General features: G+C 40.2%; 1 protein-coding gene across 1 annotated transcript in view; it reads right to left on the reverse strand.

The window, feature by feature from the left end:
- st6gal2a (ST6 beta-galactosamide alpha-2,6-sialyltranferase 2a) overlaps positions 1 to 16,306 on the reverse strand; it is a 37,949-nt gene that overhangs the window by 6,911 nt on the left and 14,732 nt on the right. The window contains exons 2-6 of the mRNA XM_058081930.2: positions 8,993 to 9,036; positions 7,860 to 8,921; positions 5,247 to 5,344; positions 4,666 to 4,767; positions 3,042 to 3,216 (exon numbers count right to left, since the gene is read on the reverse strand). Of these exons, the coding sequence (XP_057937913.2) occupies positions 3,042 to 3,216; positions 4,666 to 4,767; positions 5,247 to 5,344; positions 7,860 to 8,820 (1,336 nt within the window). The 5' untranslated portion in view covers positions 8,821 to 8,921; positions 8,993 to 9,036. The remainder of the gene's footprint in view (positions 1 to 3,041; positions 3,217 to 4,665; positions 4,768 to 5,246; positions 5,345 to 7,859; positions 8,922 to 8,992; positions 9,037 to 16,306) is intronic.

The following is a 16,306-nucleotide window of genomic DNA, read 5'->3' on the forward strand; positions in this document are numbered from 1 at the left end:
AGCCTCGCCCGTCCTCCTCTTATTATCCTTTTACATAAGCAACCTGAATTCACATTAAAAACCTCAGTGCCTCGCCAGCCTTCAACCTTACATCACTGATGGTTAATATTCATGGATATTATTCTATAGGCCATAAATACAGGATAAATATAACGTCAATAAAACATAACTATATAATGAATGCGTTTTAAATATGCCGTAAATATAGGATAAATATAACCTAAATAAAACATAGCTACGATTAATGTGTTTTATATTTATGCCATAAATATGGCATAAATATAACTTCAATAAAACATAACAATGATGAAATGTGTTTTTAATATGCCATAAGTACAGGATATATTTAACTTAAAACATAACTCCGGGATAAATATGGCAAAAATATAGGACAAATATAACGTAAACATGCCAAGAATACAAAGGTAAATGTATCTTAAACATAATGAAATAACTGAAGGATAAATGTCTTAAATATACCATAAATATCATTCCTTAAATATGGCATATATATATATATATAACTTAGCATAATAAATATAGAAAAATATGCCAGAAATGCAGGACAAATTAGCCTTAAATACGGCCTAATAAAGGATAATATATAACTTCAATAACTACCATAACGAGAGTATAAATGTCTTAAATTTGCCATAAATAAATATTGGCTAAATATGCCATGAATATAGGTACTCAAATATAATAAAATATAATATAATAACATATATTATAATAATAAATATTATAAATAATATGTAATAAATATGATAAATGCAGGATAAATATTCCTTAGATGGGCTTTAAATATGGCATAAATATAAGATCAATATAACTATACGATAACAATTTGATAAATGTCTTTAATATACCATACATATCGAATAACAAAAATACAGCCATAAAATAAGCCATAAATATAACTACAATATCGCATAACTAGAGGTTACATATACCATAATTATAGGGTATATGTAACTTAAATATAGCATAATACATATAAAATAATATGACAATATATGCTATATATGGCATGGAAACAGGATGGATATTCGGAAAACGCATCGGATAAAATTGGCATAATTGTGCGCGACTGTAGCACACATAAAACAATCATATTCATAATCATAATGCATGTACCATGATACATACGTACAATACAACTAGCTCTTCAAGCTGTAGTGTCCTCGCCATTGAGGTACATGTCCAGGCTTTAATGTGGACTACATCATCCGCGTGGTTATTCTGGTTATTCAAAACTGAAAAATGAGGCGATGGCAGCTTAGCGTTATTTACATTCGGCCGTGTAAAAACGACACTACGCTATCGTTGGATATTAATCCACAGTTCCACACCCCGCCGGCTGTTTTCAGGCATTAGCGAGGATTAAATGAGCAGAGGGAGGGGGGGGGGGCGGTGTAACACGGTACCTTACTCGGGGACCACTGGTCCAATCGCCGCAACTTTACATGGAACTTTAGTCAACAGATAACGATGTAGCCTAATGACTCCAATTAACGCCTTCCATCGACTAAAGGCAGCGTCTTCAAGTGCTGGAGCCAACCACAAGAGGGCGGCATCTCCATCCAGCAGCTTTGTCTACCTTTAAAAAGGTCGGCGTGTGTGGTACAACATTGGTTCTGCTGCTGCTGTGTTGTATTGCACAGCACATGCGGTCAAAGAGCGCTACCGCTTTCTCATGCAGGCCAAATCATTACTTTTTTTAAAAAAAATAACCCTCAAAATGATTGGACTGTTTTGATTATCAATATATCGATCAGTTTTAAGGTTAAATATATGCAACTTGGCCGTGTGTATTGCCGTTTCCCCACTTGATTGTAAGGTGTACAGAACAGGAGAACAGCATACTTGCTCACGGTGCAACAAAACGAAAACCCAACACATACCATGGTCAGGTTTAAAGTTAAATATATGCAACTTGGCTGCTGTTTGTTTACTATTGCTGTTTCCCCACTTGATTGCAACAGGGGAACAGCATACTTGCTCACGGTGCAACAAAACGAAAACACAACACATACCATGGTCAGGTTTAAGGTTAAATATATGCAACTTGGCTGTTTGTTTACTATTGCCGTTTCCCCACTTGATTGCAACAGGGGAACAGCATACTTGCTCACGGTGCAACAAAAACAAAAACACAACACGTACCATGGTCAGGTTTAAGATTACATAAATGTATGCAACTTGGCTGGTGTTTGTTTACTATTGCCGTTTCCCCACTTGATTGTAAGGTGTACAGAATAGAACAGCATACTTGCTCACAGTGCAACAAAACAAAAACAATACACATACCATGGTCAGTTTCAAGGTTAATTATATGCAACTTGGCCGGTGTTTGCTGTTTGTTTACTATTGCCATTTCCCCACTTGATTGTAAGGTGTACAGAATAGGAGAACAGCATACTTGCTCACGGTGCAACAAAACGAAAACACAACACATACCATGGTAAGTTTTAAGGTAAATTATATGCAACTTGGCCAGTGTTTGCTGTTGTTTGTTTACTATTGCTGTTTCCCCACTTGATTGTAAGGTGTACAGCATACTTGCTCACGGTGCAACAAAACAAAAACACAACACATACACAGCAAGTTAACGCATCACATACAGTCAATCAACTTTTACTACTGCCAAGTGGATGACAGGCAACTAAGCGCTAATTTCAAAATGCCCGCAAGGCATGCCGGGTAGTCCAGCGGCATCAGGAATATGAACTTTGAACACTGCAACACTGGCTATTGTTTACTTCTCTGATGAGCTCCTCAACATATTTTGCGACCAAGCAAAAATGCACAAGCACAGGAAAAATGTTGGGCGAAAGAGTATCACAAGCTACCCAGCATGCTTTGCGGCAGCAATAATTAAAAAAGGAATTCGGAAATGCCAGGTGGACCGGATTAAGACGCTTACCCACCCCTGATCCAAACAGTCACATGAAAGGAGCAAATGACTCTAAAGGGCATATTGGCTCCTAGGGTACAGAGGGTACAGAGGGTACAGGGTTAAAGGTCACGTGTGAACTCACCTATGAATCCAGACGAGGGGGGGTTGGGCTGAATGTTCTCCCGAGTGTTGCCCTGAATCACATCCCAGAGACGCCAAATGTAGCTGGGATGCAGGATGTAGAAGGGCTGGCCCGGGTAGTACTTGCGATGCTCCACATACGGGCCGAACAGGTCGTAGTCAGGACTGGCGTACCACTAACGATGAAGGCACCAAAAAGAACAACAACAGATTTTTTTCATCTCTTATTGGACGGTTTTGAAATGTGTGAAAGGTTTTAGGCCGCAATAAAGTCAGTAAGGAGAAAAAAGGGGCGGTCGAGGATCCGGATTGACACCCGAAGTCAGCCTATCCCAGCTGGTAGGCTGGACTGGTCGCCAGCCAGGGTTATTATTTTGTAAAAATTCCAATCAATCTAATCTGGCGATGAAAAAAAATTAACTAAATACATAAGTGAAAAAATTATATATAATATTAATACTAATATAATTAAATAATGGATAGTGGTTTGTTAATTATAAATAATATATATATATTATTAATGATATATAATTATTATATATTATTAATTAATTATAAATTAAATAAAATAATATATATATAGTATTAATGATATATAACTATTATATTATTAATTAATTATAAATTAAATTAAATAATAATAAATATATATAATTAATACATTATTAATGATATATAATTATTATATATTATTAATGAATTATAAATTAATTTAAATAATAATAAATATATATAAATGTTGTATTTATTTATATATTTATTTATCATTATTTATTATTATATATAAATAATAATAAATAAATATAGAAATCAATAAAATATTTCGTATATACGTATATGGATCGAACCATTCACACTCTCATTCACAATGTAGAGCGGCCAGTTAACCTAACATTCAGGCCCAAATCATTCCGACAACTTGATGTTTTATTTAGAAGATTAGCATACGGTTTCTCTGTTTATGCTAAATAAAATATGATGATTTCTACAGCATGCAAATCTAAACAGGAAGGATGTTGTGTACGTGGACATGCATGTCAAGGCCCCGAGAGCACGCAGTCCGTACACTGTACAGTACGAACGCCACGTCGCCTGATAGGAAATTAAAGTGCTTCGGAATCAGTTGAAATTTTCTGTCTGGCTGCCTCTGACAAAAATCAATCTGTGTTAGAGAGCGTTGATGATTAATGGAGCGCCGACGCTCGTCCTCCATTATGTGTTGGTGAAAAATGCCTCCCGGGTGCTGCTCAAGAGCAACTTGGACAAATTGATTCTCTGGCCGCAAATATACGGCGGGAAAAAGGAATGTCGGTCAATTTCCATCTGGAACACGGCATTATCTTATAGTGCGGACATTTCATTTCCTCCACGTCTTTCCGAGACAATACGCTGATGGAAAACATCATCACATTTATTTCGATGCCGCCTGCAAGTAAAAGCGACATTTGCTGCACAAATCGCTTATAAGCTGGGATGTCTCATATTGACTTTTTGGCCGAAAACCGATATGGTCCGAATCCCAATTTCCGAAACGATACGTGTAACATGACACATCTGCTGTGTTGCATACAGCATTTTTTTTAAAGTCGCTTAGGAGGCGGGTCCTTCCATTGGCACGTATTTACCTTGTGGAGGTTGAGAGTATAAGGTGCAGGGTCCCAGGCCACCAGGGTGATATTCTTGTAAAGAGAACTGGTTTTGAATCGATGCCTCGGATTTGCCAGAATCTGTAGATGATATTGTTTTATAATTATTAGAATAATAATAATAATAATAATAAGTAGCACAGACAACAAAATGCTTTAGGAGTTGGCTTATCAATAGTGGTAACCACGACATGGTTTTTCCCAAATATTTTAATTCAACCCGTTAACTCATTCAATCCCAGCCATTTTTAAAAAAAAAATTTACCCGTCATTTTTTATGATTTTGACTGATTTTTAAAGAGAAACAGCATATCATGTCCTAAGGCTATATATAGACATGGTATACACCAAAGGAAAAATTACACTTATCATTCATCAGAATGAAAACAAATGTGTTTTAGTAATCAGTAGTAGAACATACGAAGGTATGCCCATGATTATGCAAAAAGTCCCAAACTATGACCATAATGAGAAAAATAATTTAGGTTGACCTTCCATCCCAATAATTGTTTGCATTATCGTCAACACAAAGTCCTCCTCCGTTCTGCGTGTGTTCTCACCTGCGAGTTGATGATCCTTATAGTGGTTTTGTTCCCCACATCTTTCTCGTAGCCCTCGGTGGGCGCGGCGTTGAACCTCAGCACTGCGTCGTGAGCGTCTGAAAAATGCAAATCAAACAGGATATTTCCAAACGGCCCACTTCAACCTCCGCAAACAATAAAAGATATGAATACTTTGCCGTGTGAGAGTATATACGCTTGCTCAAGATTTTTATTTGCATCAAAAACACAGTGCAAGCATGACTCATGTCATAGAATCATTTACATTTGAATGAGCGGACGCACGTGCACACAAAATGGCTTTCTTTTTGGTAAACGTGCGGCCAGGTGATGTCATACACAATGGTACCGAAGCGCCCTCTGGTGGTGAGAATGAGTGCTGCCACTGCAGTCCCCTTTCAGCTCCAGCAGATGGTGCTGTGTTAAATTTAGGAAAAAAAAAAGCTTACTACTTTGTGTTATTTTTGGGGGGAAAGTATTAAACCAGCCTTGTTTCTTCAGTTTCTTGTTCATTTTAATGCCTGGCACAAATAACGGTCGCTTTGTTTGGACAAATGCAACAAAAATACTTTAACTTTTTTTTTATTGATGTGAAAATTTAACAGTATAAGTGATTTTGAATTTGTAATAAATATGTTGGATTCTGATTAGTCATATTTAAGGGCTGTATGTGCCAGAAAACTCAATTATTCACAAGGCCAGGCCTTCCAAAAATGTAGACATTTATTACAAATATACTTCATTTTTAAATGTATATCATAAAAGTAGTATAGTACCCATCATTTGTTGAACTATAAATGACATAAATAGAAATCCAATGTAATAAATATACAAAAATAGGTTGGGATTTATGACAAGTATATCTTTATAAATAATATAATTATACATATATATATAAAATTATATATTTATATTATATATTTATATATCAATATCATATATATATTTATATATCAATATTACATATATTATAATTATAAATATATAAATATAAACAATATAATATAATAAAAAATAAAATATATTATATAAACATATACATATATAAATATTATATATTTGTTATAAATTATCTATTTATACATTAAAATTATGTATATATAATGTAATTATAATTATAAAAATATAAATATACATAATATAATAATATAATATATAAATATCGATAAATAATATGAATAGATATGAATATATGGTTGCATGATTATTGAGAGTCTGAGCCTGCTGTTCATTGAGTATACCACAAGGTGGCGGTAAAACATTGCACATGAAGAAGTAGTCATCAAGAGGTAATGAATGGAAAGAATTGGAATTAAACTATGGACTCTTGGAACGCAAGGATGCTATACGTGACGCAGGTTCTCCTGGAGGGTCTTGGACTGAAGACCCCTGATAGGAAAAAAGGCTGTACAACCTGCCAGTCATGACTTTTGTAAAAAGTAAAAAGTCTGTTTATGAACTATTGGATTTGATTAGAGCGTGCAGGTTTAGCCTTTGAATCAACTTTGTTATTCTTTTGGAAACTACTTCACTGCTCTTATAAACTTCAACAGTTGGCCTTTGGGGGATTTTTAGTGTGTGCGTACGTGTGTGTGTGCATGACACTCACTTCCTGCGCTTCCGATCAGGTGCACCTTGTTACTGGAGGATGACCACACGTACGAAAACACAAGCGTGGGTGTTTCAACACAAAACCTGACACTCAAAAGCACCGTGCTTGCTATTGTGATGAGATGTTGAGATGCCATCTGTCATGTCTCCTTCATGTAAAATGCCGTAATTGACCCTGAACACACCCCCAGAATACTGTACAAGGGACTGCAGGAGACTCTGCTTAAGAAGCAGTGGACTCCAGGAGGTCCGCTATATCATTACTCCCGTGCAATTCCTCTGAGAAATTGACCCTGAACGCACCACAAATTCAATAACTGCAACACACTAACGGTTATGATGCAGTGAGTGTCCATCTTGCAAGCCGACTGTCGTTACTTTGTATTTCCAGCCCGTGTTAAAATTCTAGCAATTATTCAGGAAGTGACCCTGAACGCACCAAAAATTCAAAAAACTACAGGACACTCCGGCTTACAACTAAATCAATTTCTTTCTACTGGGTCAGCTAAGTGCATTTAGGTGCAACTCGCATATGCAAGCATCAGTGTCAACTTCGAGTGATGATTCATGAACGCACCACAAAGTCACTACAAATGTGACCGATGTCATCGCAGCATTTGCAGGCACTTGCTATGAGAAAGTCCATGTCGAGTTGAAAAATCAAGGAACTTGAAAAAAATAAATATATAAATAATTCATAATTAATTTTAAAATAATTAAAAAAATAATTAAAAAAATAATTAAAAAATAATTTTAAAAATAATTTAAAAAAATATTTATAATAAAAAAAAAGAAAAGCAAGGAACTTCAAGAGAGTGAAATGGTGATTCAGGAAATGACCCTGAATGCATCACAAATTCACTGACTGCAAGAGGCTCAGCATCAGCTATCAGCATTCATACGTAATTCAAAGTCCAACTCGTGTTGAAATGAAAGAATTATTCACGAAGTGACCCTGAACGCACCACAAATTCAAGAAGCCGCGTGTTTCCTTCTACTCACCGATCTCTTTCCCCAATCCCGAGCGCAGGATGGCGCCCGCCGAGGAGACCACGGCGCACGTACGAAAGCTGCTCCGCCCCTGAGTCTTGTACAGCTGTTCCAGGGGCAGTGAAGGCACCAGGCGAGCCCACCCGAACGAGGAGAAAGGCTGCTCAGACCCGTCCACCGTGCTGAGCGGGGCCTGAGCTTTCATCTGACACAGAAGCTCCTTGGCGCTTTGCGAGGCCCGGCGGGGCCCTTTGAAGACCACGTGGTGCTTGTTGGCCTTCACGTACTCGTTCCTGGCCCGCTGCAGCCGAGGGTTGAGCATGTCGGCGGACATGCGGCCCTGCCACAGGCGCTTCACCACCAAAGCCGACTTGGAGAAGTAGTACTCCTCCAGGTCAGAGGAGGCGTCAGCGGCTCTCCTGAGAGTCCGCATTCTGTTTCCTCTTTCCTCATCTGCATCTTCCTCTTCCTCCTCTCCACCCTGGTTGGGAGCTTTTTTCTCATGGTTTTGATATTCCGTAGTCTGGGAAGTTCTGTCCCGACTCGAATGAGAGCCCACATTCTCAGTGCCAAAAGAAGACCACGCAGCCAGAGTCTGGGGGTCCAGGTAGTCCTGAGGACTGGTCTCCTGGCTGCCATAGTTGGCGTAGAGAGCGCTGTTAGGGTTCCTGCTCACCTCCACGCTGGACCCCGGGGTCACAGAGCTGGTGTGAGTCTCCAATCCCGGTCCATCTCCGGGATAAGTCGGGGTCAGGCTTGAAGCCGGCTCGGGTCTGGAGCCCGTCAGGGCGTTCTGCTGTATGGACGCCAGGCGGCGGGTGTCGGGATGCTGGGACAGCAGCGTGCCGGCGGAGGTCAGGGATTCGTTGACTCGGGCGTCCAGGAAGTAGGAGAAGACGGCGAGGAAGATGAGAACCCAGGCCAACATTCCTACCAGCACAAGCCTCCGCCATTGCCTCATGCTGGACTTCATTACTCTGGGGCAACAAAGCCCTGCAGCTGGAGGAACTGGAGGGGGGGGGCGAGGCCGGGGGGGGCCAGGCCGGGGTCAGCCCAGATGTCAGCTGGGAGGCCCTGGAGCAGAAAGACGGATCAGAAGGCAGGAAGACCTGGTCTGGTATGTCTCGACTGGAACTTAAACTCACCTCTGATTCTATTTCTTCATGTCAACAGGAAGTTAATAACCAGACTGCAAATAAAAGAGAAGCCAGAGTGTACATTAGAGATCATAAAAAAAAACTCCTGAACATTTGCAATAAAATTGGGAACATTTGTCACAACATTCACTGTGCTGTTACTTTCCTGACAAACACACCGCATGGTGGCGCTGTTATTAATAACCAAAGTTTGAAGAGCAAAATCGGATTTTTAGAGGCACTGTGTCCGTAAAGTTTGAGCAAGTTTGGTTGAAGAACACAACCGCCATCAAGCAAAACAACTCCAGAAGTCATTTATTAAAATATTGCTCTCTGGGTTCTACCATATCTTACTTATTGTGTGGAAATATGGACTAATAACTATAAAAGCAATCTTCACTGGCTAAATGTACTGCAAAAAAAGGTCAGTAAGGATAATTCATAATGCCGCCTACAGAGAACATACTAACTCGTTCATTCATTAATTAATTTTCTATCACTTTTTCCTCACGAGGGTCGCGGCGGGGTGCTGGAGCCTATCCCAGCTGTCTTCGGGCGAGACTGGTCGTCAGCCAATCACAGGGCACATATAGACAAACAACCATTCACACTCACATTCATACAATTTAGAGTCGCCAATTAACCTAATGTGGGAGGAAACCGGAATACCCGGAGAAAACCCACGCATGCACGGGGAGAACCTGCAAAATCCACACAGAGAAGGGTGGAATTGAACTCAGGTCTCCTAGCTGTGAGGCCTACGCGCTAACCACAAAATAAAGTAAATAAAATGACTTGTCAAGTCATTTTATTTACTTTTAGTATTTGCTTTATTATACTTTTATAGCTGAGTCAATATAGTAATTAAGTCCAAAATGCCCGCCAGAGTTAAATCAAAGAAATTCAGTCAAATTCACATCCCTCGCACCCGTGTTTACACCAGAAGAGGAGCATTAAAACCAACTTTTCTATAAAAAATGAAGTCCATCCATGAAAATGTGTAGAGAATTCCCTGGTCCCTGCTGATAGTCACAGATTGTGGTTGGTGGTTTGATGGGCTGCCAACGTGGCAGCGCCAACATGCCAGGAGGGATGAGAGAGTAGGTGGGAACGCATGCAAGTGGGACACCGGGGGGATTGGTCTGTGATCTTTAACTGAGATTGAGTCTATGGAAAATGTCCTCGAGAAAATCGTAATTAAAGATGAAGATTGTGGTAATAAAGCCAGCTTTGCTCCGCACATTAATCATGTAATTAGCATAAAATATGAACTGCGACAATTGGTCGAGTGGTTAGCGCGTAGACCTCACAGCTAGGAAACCAGGGTTCAATTCTGTGTGGAGTTTGCATGTTCTCCCCGTGCATGCGTGGGTTTTCTCTGGTTTCCTCCCACATTCCAAAAACATGCTAGGTTAGTTAGCGACTCCAAATTGTCCATAGGTATGAATGTGAGTGTGAATGGTTGTTTGTCTATATGTGCCCTGTGATTGGCTGGCCACCAGTCCAGGGTGTACCCCGCCTCTCGCCCGAAGACAGCTGGGATAGGCTCCAGCCTCCACCGTCCACCCTTGTGAGGAAAAAGCGGTAATGAATGAATGAGTTAGTATGTTCTCTGTAGGCGCCATTATGAATTATCCTTACTGACCTTTTTTGCAGTACATTTAGCCAGTGAAGATTGCTTTTATAGTTATTAGCATATTAACATGCTAGGTTAATTAGCAACTCCAAATTGTCCATAGGTATGAATGTGAGTGTGAATGGTTGTTTGTCTATATGTGCCCTGCGATTGGCTGGCCACCAGTCCAGGGTGTACCCCACTAGCTGGGATAGGCTCCAGCATCCCCCTTCGACCCTCGTGAGGAAAATCAGTATAAAACGAACGAATGAACAACAGGACGGGATCTCCTTACATACAAGCGGCGTTCCGGCTCGTACCGTTCCAGCTCTAAAACCACCTTGAAGGACAAAGAATTGCCATGGAGACATCAGGAACCAGACTAGTCTGCGGTGCCACCTTTTGCGCCACGTCATGCATATCAAGTGGAAAGACAAAGTCCCCAACACTAAAGCTCTCAGGGCAAACATGGAGTGGAGAAGCTCTGTTAGCGGCCTTGTGTCTATTTCAGATTTGGGAAAAGTGGTCAAAAATTCCATTCCAATAAGTCAATCAGACAGATAATTATATCGGGGCCAATATGAGAAACTGTGATGTTATAATAAAGATGATAACATGAAAAAAAATAGCTCACAATAGAATAGCCAGTGACCCGGGGCTTGTTCCTATCATCATTGAATTTGATGACCTGAGAGCAAAAGTAATTGTGATTTCATCTTGGAAACAATGGAGCTGCACAACCTTTTACTATCGTGGAAGATACCAACTTTTGTTGGCTAGTAAAGCCAAACTATAGTTAGTGTACTAAACTATAGTTTAGTTAATACTAAACTCTAGTTTGGAACTAAACTGGGCACCTCTATTTTTTACAATTTTTAATAATAGTAAGGTGGTTAAACTACACATACTTGTATGGCTGTTAATAATGCTAATGCCTTGTCTGTAAACTGTTGGCTGCAGTTTTACTCTGGAACAGATTAATTCAATGTAATTGTTTCTTATGGGAAAAGTTGCTTTTAAATCCCAACAAATTGGGAGGGAATGTGCTTCCCCTTTAAGGGTGAAGTGCATTAAATACGACAGGACCACAACCTACTCAAGCACACCTAATTACAAAAATAATGTGAGACATTTCTCACAAGACCGTTGGGGCGGATGAGGGAGGGGGGGGTCTCGTCCGAGTTAAACCTCCCGTCCTAATTACAGCTTCCTGACAGTCCTGCCAGGACTTGCCGAGTGCAGCAAAAATGATCTCAGGCGTTGCCGACATACGCCGGTAAAACTACCCCCCCCCTTCATTTCTATCCACGCAGACCTCCCGCCCTCGCCCACACAGGAGGCCAAAGCTCAAACGGTGACCCCAGTGCAAGAGTGAGGGAAAACAGCAAGAAGCAATTGGGACAAAGAGTACAAGATGGGGGGAGGAGGGTAAAAGGGGGGGGCACGGCCTCGAAAGTGACATGCTTTATAAAGCCGCTGAGGGGCCGCATCAGGTGGGAGCCGAGTGGAGCAGTTCCAACATGTCCAAGGTACAGAGGGGGGGGGTCAATGGTTGTAAAAACACGGCTTTTAACATGCGACTCCATTGACAGGATGCATTGCTTCATTTGTGGATCACGTCGGTTGTGCCTTGAAGAGGCGGCATCCAGCACCACAAAGCAAATTACAAAATCGGGCGGCAGTGGGGGGGGGCGAAACATGGAAACATGACGTTGCCAGAAAGCCGACAGGATGACTTTAAAACCCCAAAGTGACGACGGTCTTGCCTCCTTGAGAGCCAAGATGTGGGCTGTGTGAAATGTTGACAGCCTATTTATGGCAGTTGGCTAGTAATTCATGCTCAAGGCGGGGCTTGGAACCATACGGCTTGTGGGTCATACGTGTAGTCATGTATGACCCGAGTCTTTCATTCAAATTCCAAAACTGTTATAAAAATCATATAAGCCGCAAATGCTAACCATATCTATATTACATATACTTTTCATACATTTAGGAAGTCCCTCAGAGGACTTCATTGTAATTCACACCAACTGTCCTTCATCTTGCCCTTGAGATACTGTAAATTGTATAAGCCACAACTTTATATATAACAGTGTAAAACAGTCTGACTCACGGAACAACACTATATTCATCACAGAGCAACTTAACACCCCAAATGTATACCTCAGGAATATACACACATGTACCAATACAAACTGTCTTAACGTTTTCCCCATAAGGTATTGCATCTGACTAATTCAATCATTGGGTTGCTGCAATGATGTCAGCCTCCCTCCGGGTCCTGTGCTCCAGTGGCAGCATTGCGACGCCATCCATCCATGTTACTTGTCCTCCGATGAACTGCTAGAGGCTTCTGTTATTTGAATGTATGTAACGTACATTTCCGAGGTACCTTTTCAGTGTTAGGTTGCAGTGTGATGAGTTTAGTGTTGTTTGCAACATGAAACTGTGAGTCAAACTGTTATATTGAGTAATGACTTCCTGCAATTTCCAGTGGGTTGGTAAGCTGGTTGCGAGTTTACTCATGCCCAGTCCTCAGAGACTAGTCCGTGCCGCTATATGTCATTGCAGCTAATGGGTGCGACTGAATTCATGGTACATTTTGGCGTTGTTTGTTGGTTTGTTTGAATTATTATGCCCACTAGATAAAGTGTTTTATATTGTTTCAAACAAAGTCTATAGGTAGGATTTTGTACAAAACAGATGCAATACAATTAGTCACTTTGCGCCATGTTCAACCACAAAAAAATATTTATTCATGAATCGATTTTTGAAAAACCGTAACAGAGTGAAGCCACAAACGTCAAAGTGTGAAGCAGTGAGGGGTTACTGGTTTCATAGCTTGGTCTTTAGGATAAACCCATATGTTTGTGATGAGTGACTCCATCCACTCATGTGTCAATTTTCCATACTGGGGGGGGGGGGGGGGGGGCGGGGGAGACCATGCCAGATCATCAGTCAGTCAAACACAATTGCATTCATGTTGGGAGGAAGCCCGGTATCATACCGGAGAACCCCCTTCAATGCTCCAATGCTAACCAATGAACCGATTAGACGTCATTCTACTACAGTTAAAACCAAAAGTCTCAATGCCAGAGGGGATTCCTCAGGGTCAGCCTTTGCTGATGGACTTTCCATACGTCCAAGAGAAACCATACCACCAAAAGAAAACACTACAGAGAAACTTTTCCATATATTGTTCTTTCAGCTGTGCCGGAGGTGAGCAATGTTGTGTCTAATCATCGGCCATTAGAGAGCAGACCGCCATCCGTAGCAACACCTGTAGCGCCGCATCCTAAAGTGTTTTTAATGCATATTTTTAAGTGGCTTAAAAGGATACATGCAGGATGCGCAGCGTTTTCACCACCGAGTTAATGAAAGGCTGTCAGCACTGAATGGATGTTTTTACATGTTCCAGGTGTGAGTGCTGTAGGAAAAAAAATACCTACTTTAGTTGTGCTTAAGCGTACTTTTCAAGCCATTTCAATGTACATCTCGAAATGGCATCTTGTTGGACACATCAGAAAATGGTTATGATAGAAAATGGTGTCATTTTGGCCGGGTCAGTAGAATGCAAATATGCTACGTTAAAGGGGAACTACCGTATTTTCTGGACTATAAGTCGTTCCGAAGTATAAGTCGCACAAGGCCAAAAATGCATCATTAGGTAGAAAAAAAACATACATAAGTCGCTCCGGAGTATAAGTTGCACAAGGCCAAAAATGCATAATTAGGTAGAAAAAAAACATACATAAGTCGCACAAGGCCAAAAATGCATAATTAGGTAGAAAAAAAAACATACATAAGTCGCTCCGGAGTATAAGTTGCACAAGGCCAAAAATGCATCATTAGGTAGAAAAAAAAACATACATAAGTCACACTGGAGTATAAGTCGCACAAGGCCTAAAATGCATCATTAGGTGGAAAAAAAAACATCCGGAGAACAGTTGCACAAGGCCAAAAATGCATCATTAGGTAGAAAAAAACATACATAAGTCGCACTGGAGTATAAGTCGCACAAGGCCAAAAATGCATAATTAAGTAGAAAAAAAAACATACATAAGTCGCTCCGGAGTATAAGTTGCACAAGGCCAAAAATGCATCATTAGGTAGAAAAAAAACATACATAAGTCGTTCCGAAGTATAAGTCGCACAAGGCCAAAAATGCATAATTAGGTAGAAAAAAAACATACATAAGTCGCACTGGAGTATAAGTCGCACAAGGCCAAAAATGCATAATTAGGTAGAAAAAAAACCATACATAAGTCGCACTGGAGTATAAGTCGCACAAGGCCAAAAATGCATCATTAGGTAGAAAAAAACCATGCATAAGTCGCACTGGAGTATAAGTCGCACAAGGCAAAAAATGCATAATTAGGTAGAAAAAAACATACATAAGTCGCTCCGGAGTATAAGTCGCACAAGGCCAAAAATGCATCATTAGGTGGGAAAAAAACATACATAAGTCGTACAAGGCCACAAATGCATCATTAGGTAGAAAAAAACATACATAAGTCGCTCCGGAGTATAAGTCGCACAAGGCCAAAAATGCATCATTAGGTGGAAAAAAACATACATAAGTCGTACAAGGCCACAAATGCATCATTAGGTAGAAAAAAACATACATAAGTCGCTCCGGAGTATAAGTCGCACAAGGCCAAAAATGCATCATTAGGTGGAAAAAAAACATACATAAGTCGCTCCGGAGTATAAGTATAAGTATAAGGAAGGCAAGTTGTAACAATAAAAGAATAGAGAGCAGGCTGAATAGGCTGAATTTCCCACCACACTCAGCAGCTCTTCCCGTGTTTCTTAAACACTGGTAATCCCGCATAAAATGTGTCCGATGCTGTAGAAAACCTCACTCCGGCTAGAGATGATTTAGATGTGTGAACAGATACAAATGTACTCGCTCATCCCGACTAAATATGCTTAAAAAGAATGAAACAATCATCCTTTTTTTCTATGGTGAGAACACACTGTTCCTCCTTGTGCAGACTGTGTAACGACTCTACTCCAAATAAGTGTGCACATTGTGTTGACTAAAACACTGACCAAAGCAATGGCCTTGTTCCTCATAAAGTATTGAAGCCTCGGGAGTGGAGCTGTTCTCCCTTCTTCCAAAAATAAAGCCCTTTTTTTTCCCCTTTAATATTCATCTCAAAGAACAGGTACACGGCTGCAAGGCCACAAGATCGGACCCACACGGGGTTTGGATGACAATAGAAGCACGTGCCCTCGTTTGTTGTATACTATCTGGAAACCTATATGGAAACGTCATATTACAAATATACAACATGAGGTGGCCAGAAATATTTCAATATTGAACAAAACCGAAATCACTCCACACTCTTTATTGCTCTCTGGTTCTACCATATCTTACTTATTGTGTGGAAATATGGGCTAATAACTATAAAAGCAATCTTCCCTGGCTAAATGTACTGCAAAAAAGGTCAGTAAGGATAATTCATAATGCCGCCTACAGAGAACATACTAACTCCTTATTTCTAAAATCCCAAAATACTTCAACTTGCTGATATAGTTCATCTTCAAACAGCTAAAATAATGCATAAGGCTAAAAATAACCAATTAGCGAAAAAATGTCATCCAACAAGAGAGGAGAAATATGATCTCAGGGAAGAAGTACATTTGAAACACTTCTATGCTAGGACTACGTTATGCTAGCCATAGCATTTCAGTATTAAAAC

The sequence above is a fragment of the Doryrhamphus excisus genome, linkage group LG12, assembly GCF_037039965.1.
Source record: "Doryrhamphus excisus strain RoL-2023G ecotype Guam linkage group LG12, RoL_Dexc_Guam_v1.1, whole genome shotgun sequence".
NCBI lineage: Eukaryota > Metazoa > Chordata > Actinopteri > Syngnathiformes > Syngnathidae > Doryrhamphus > Doryrhamphus excisus.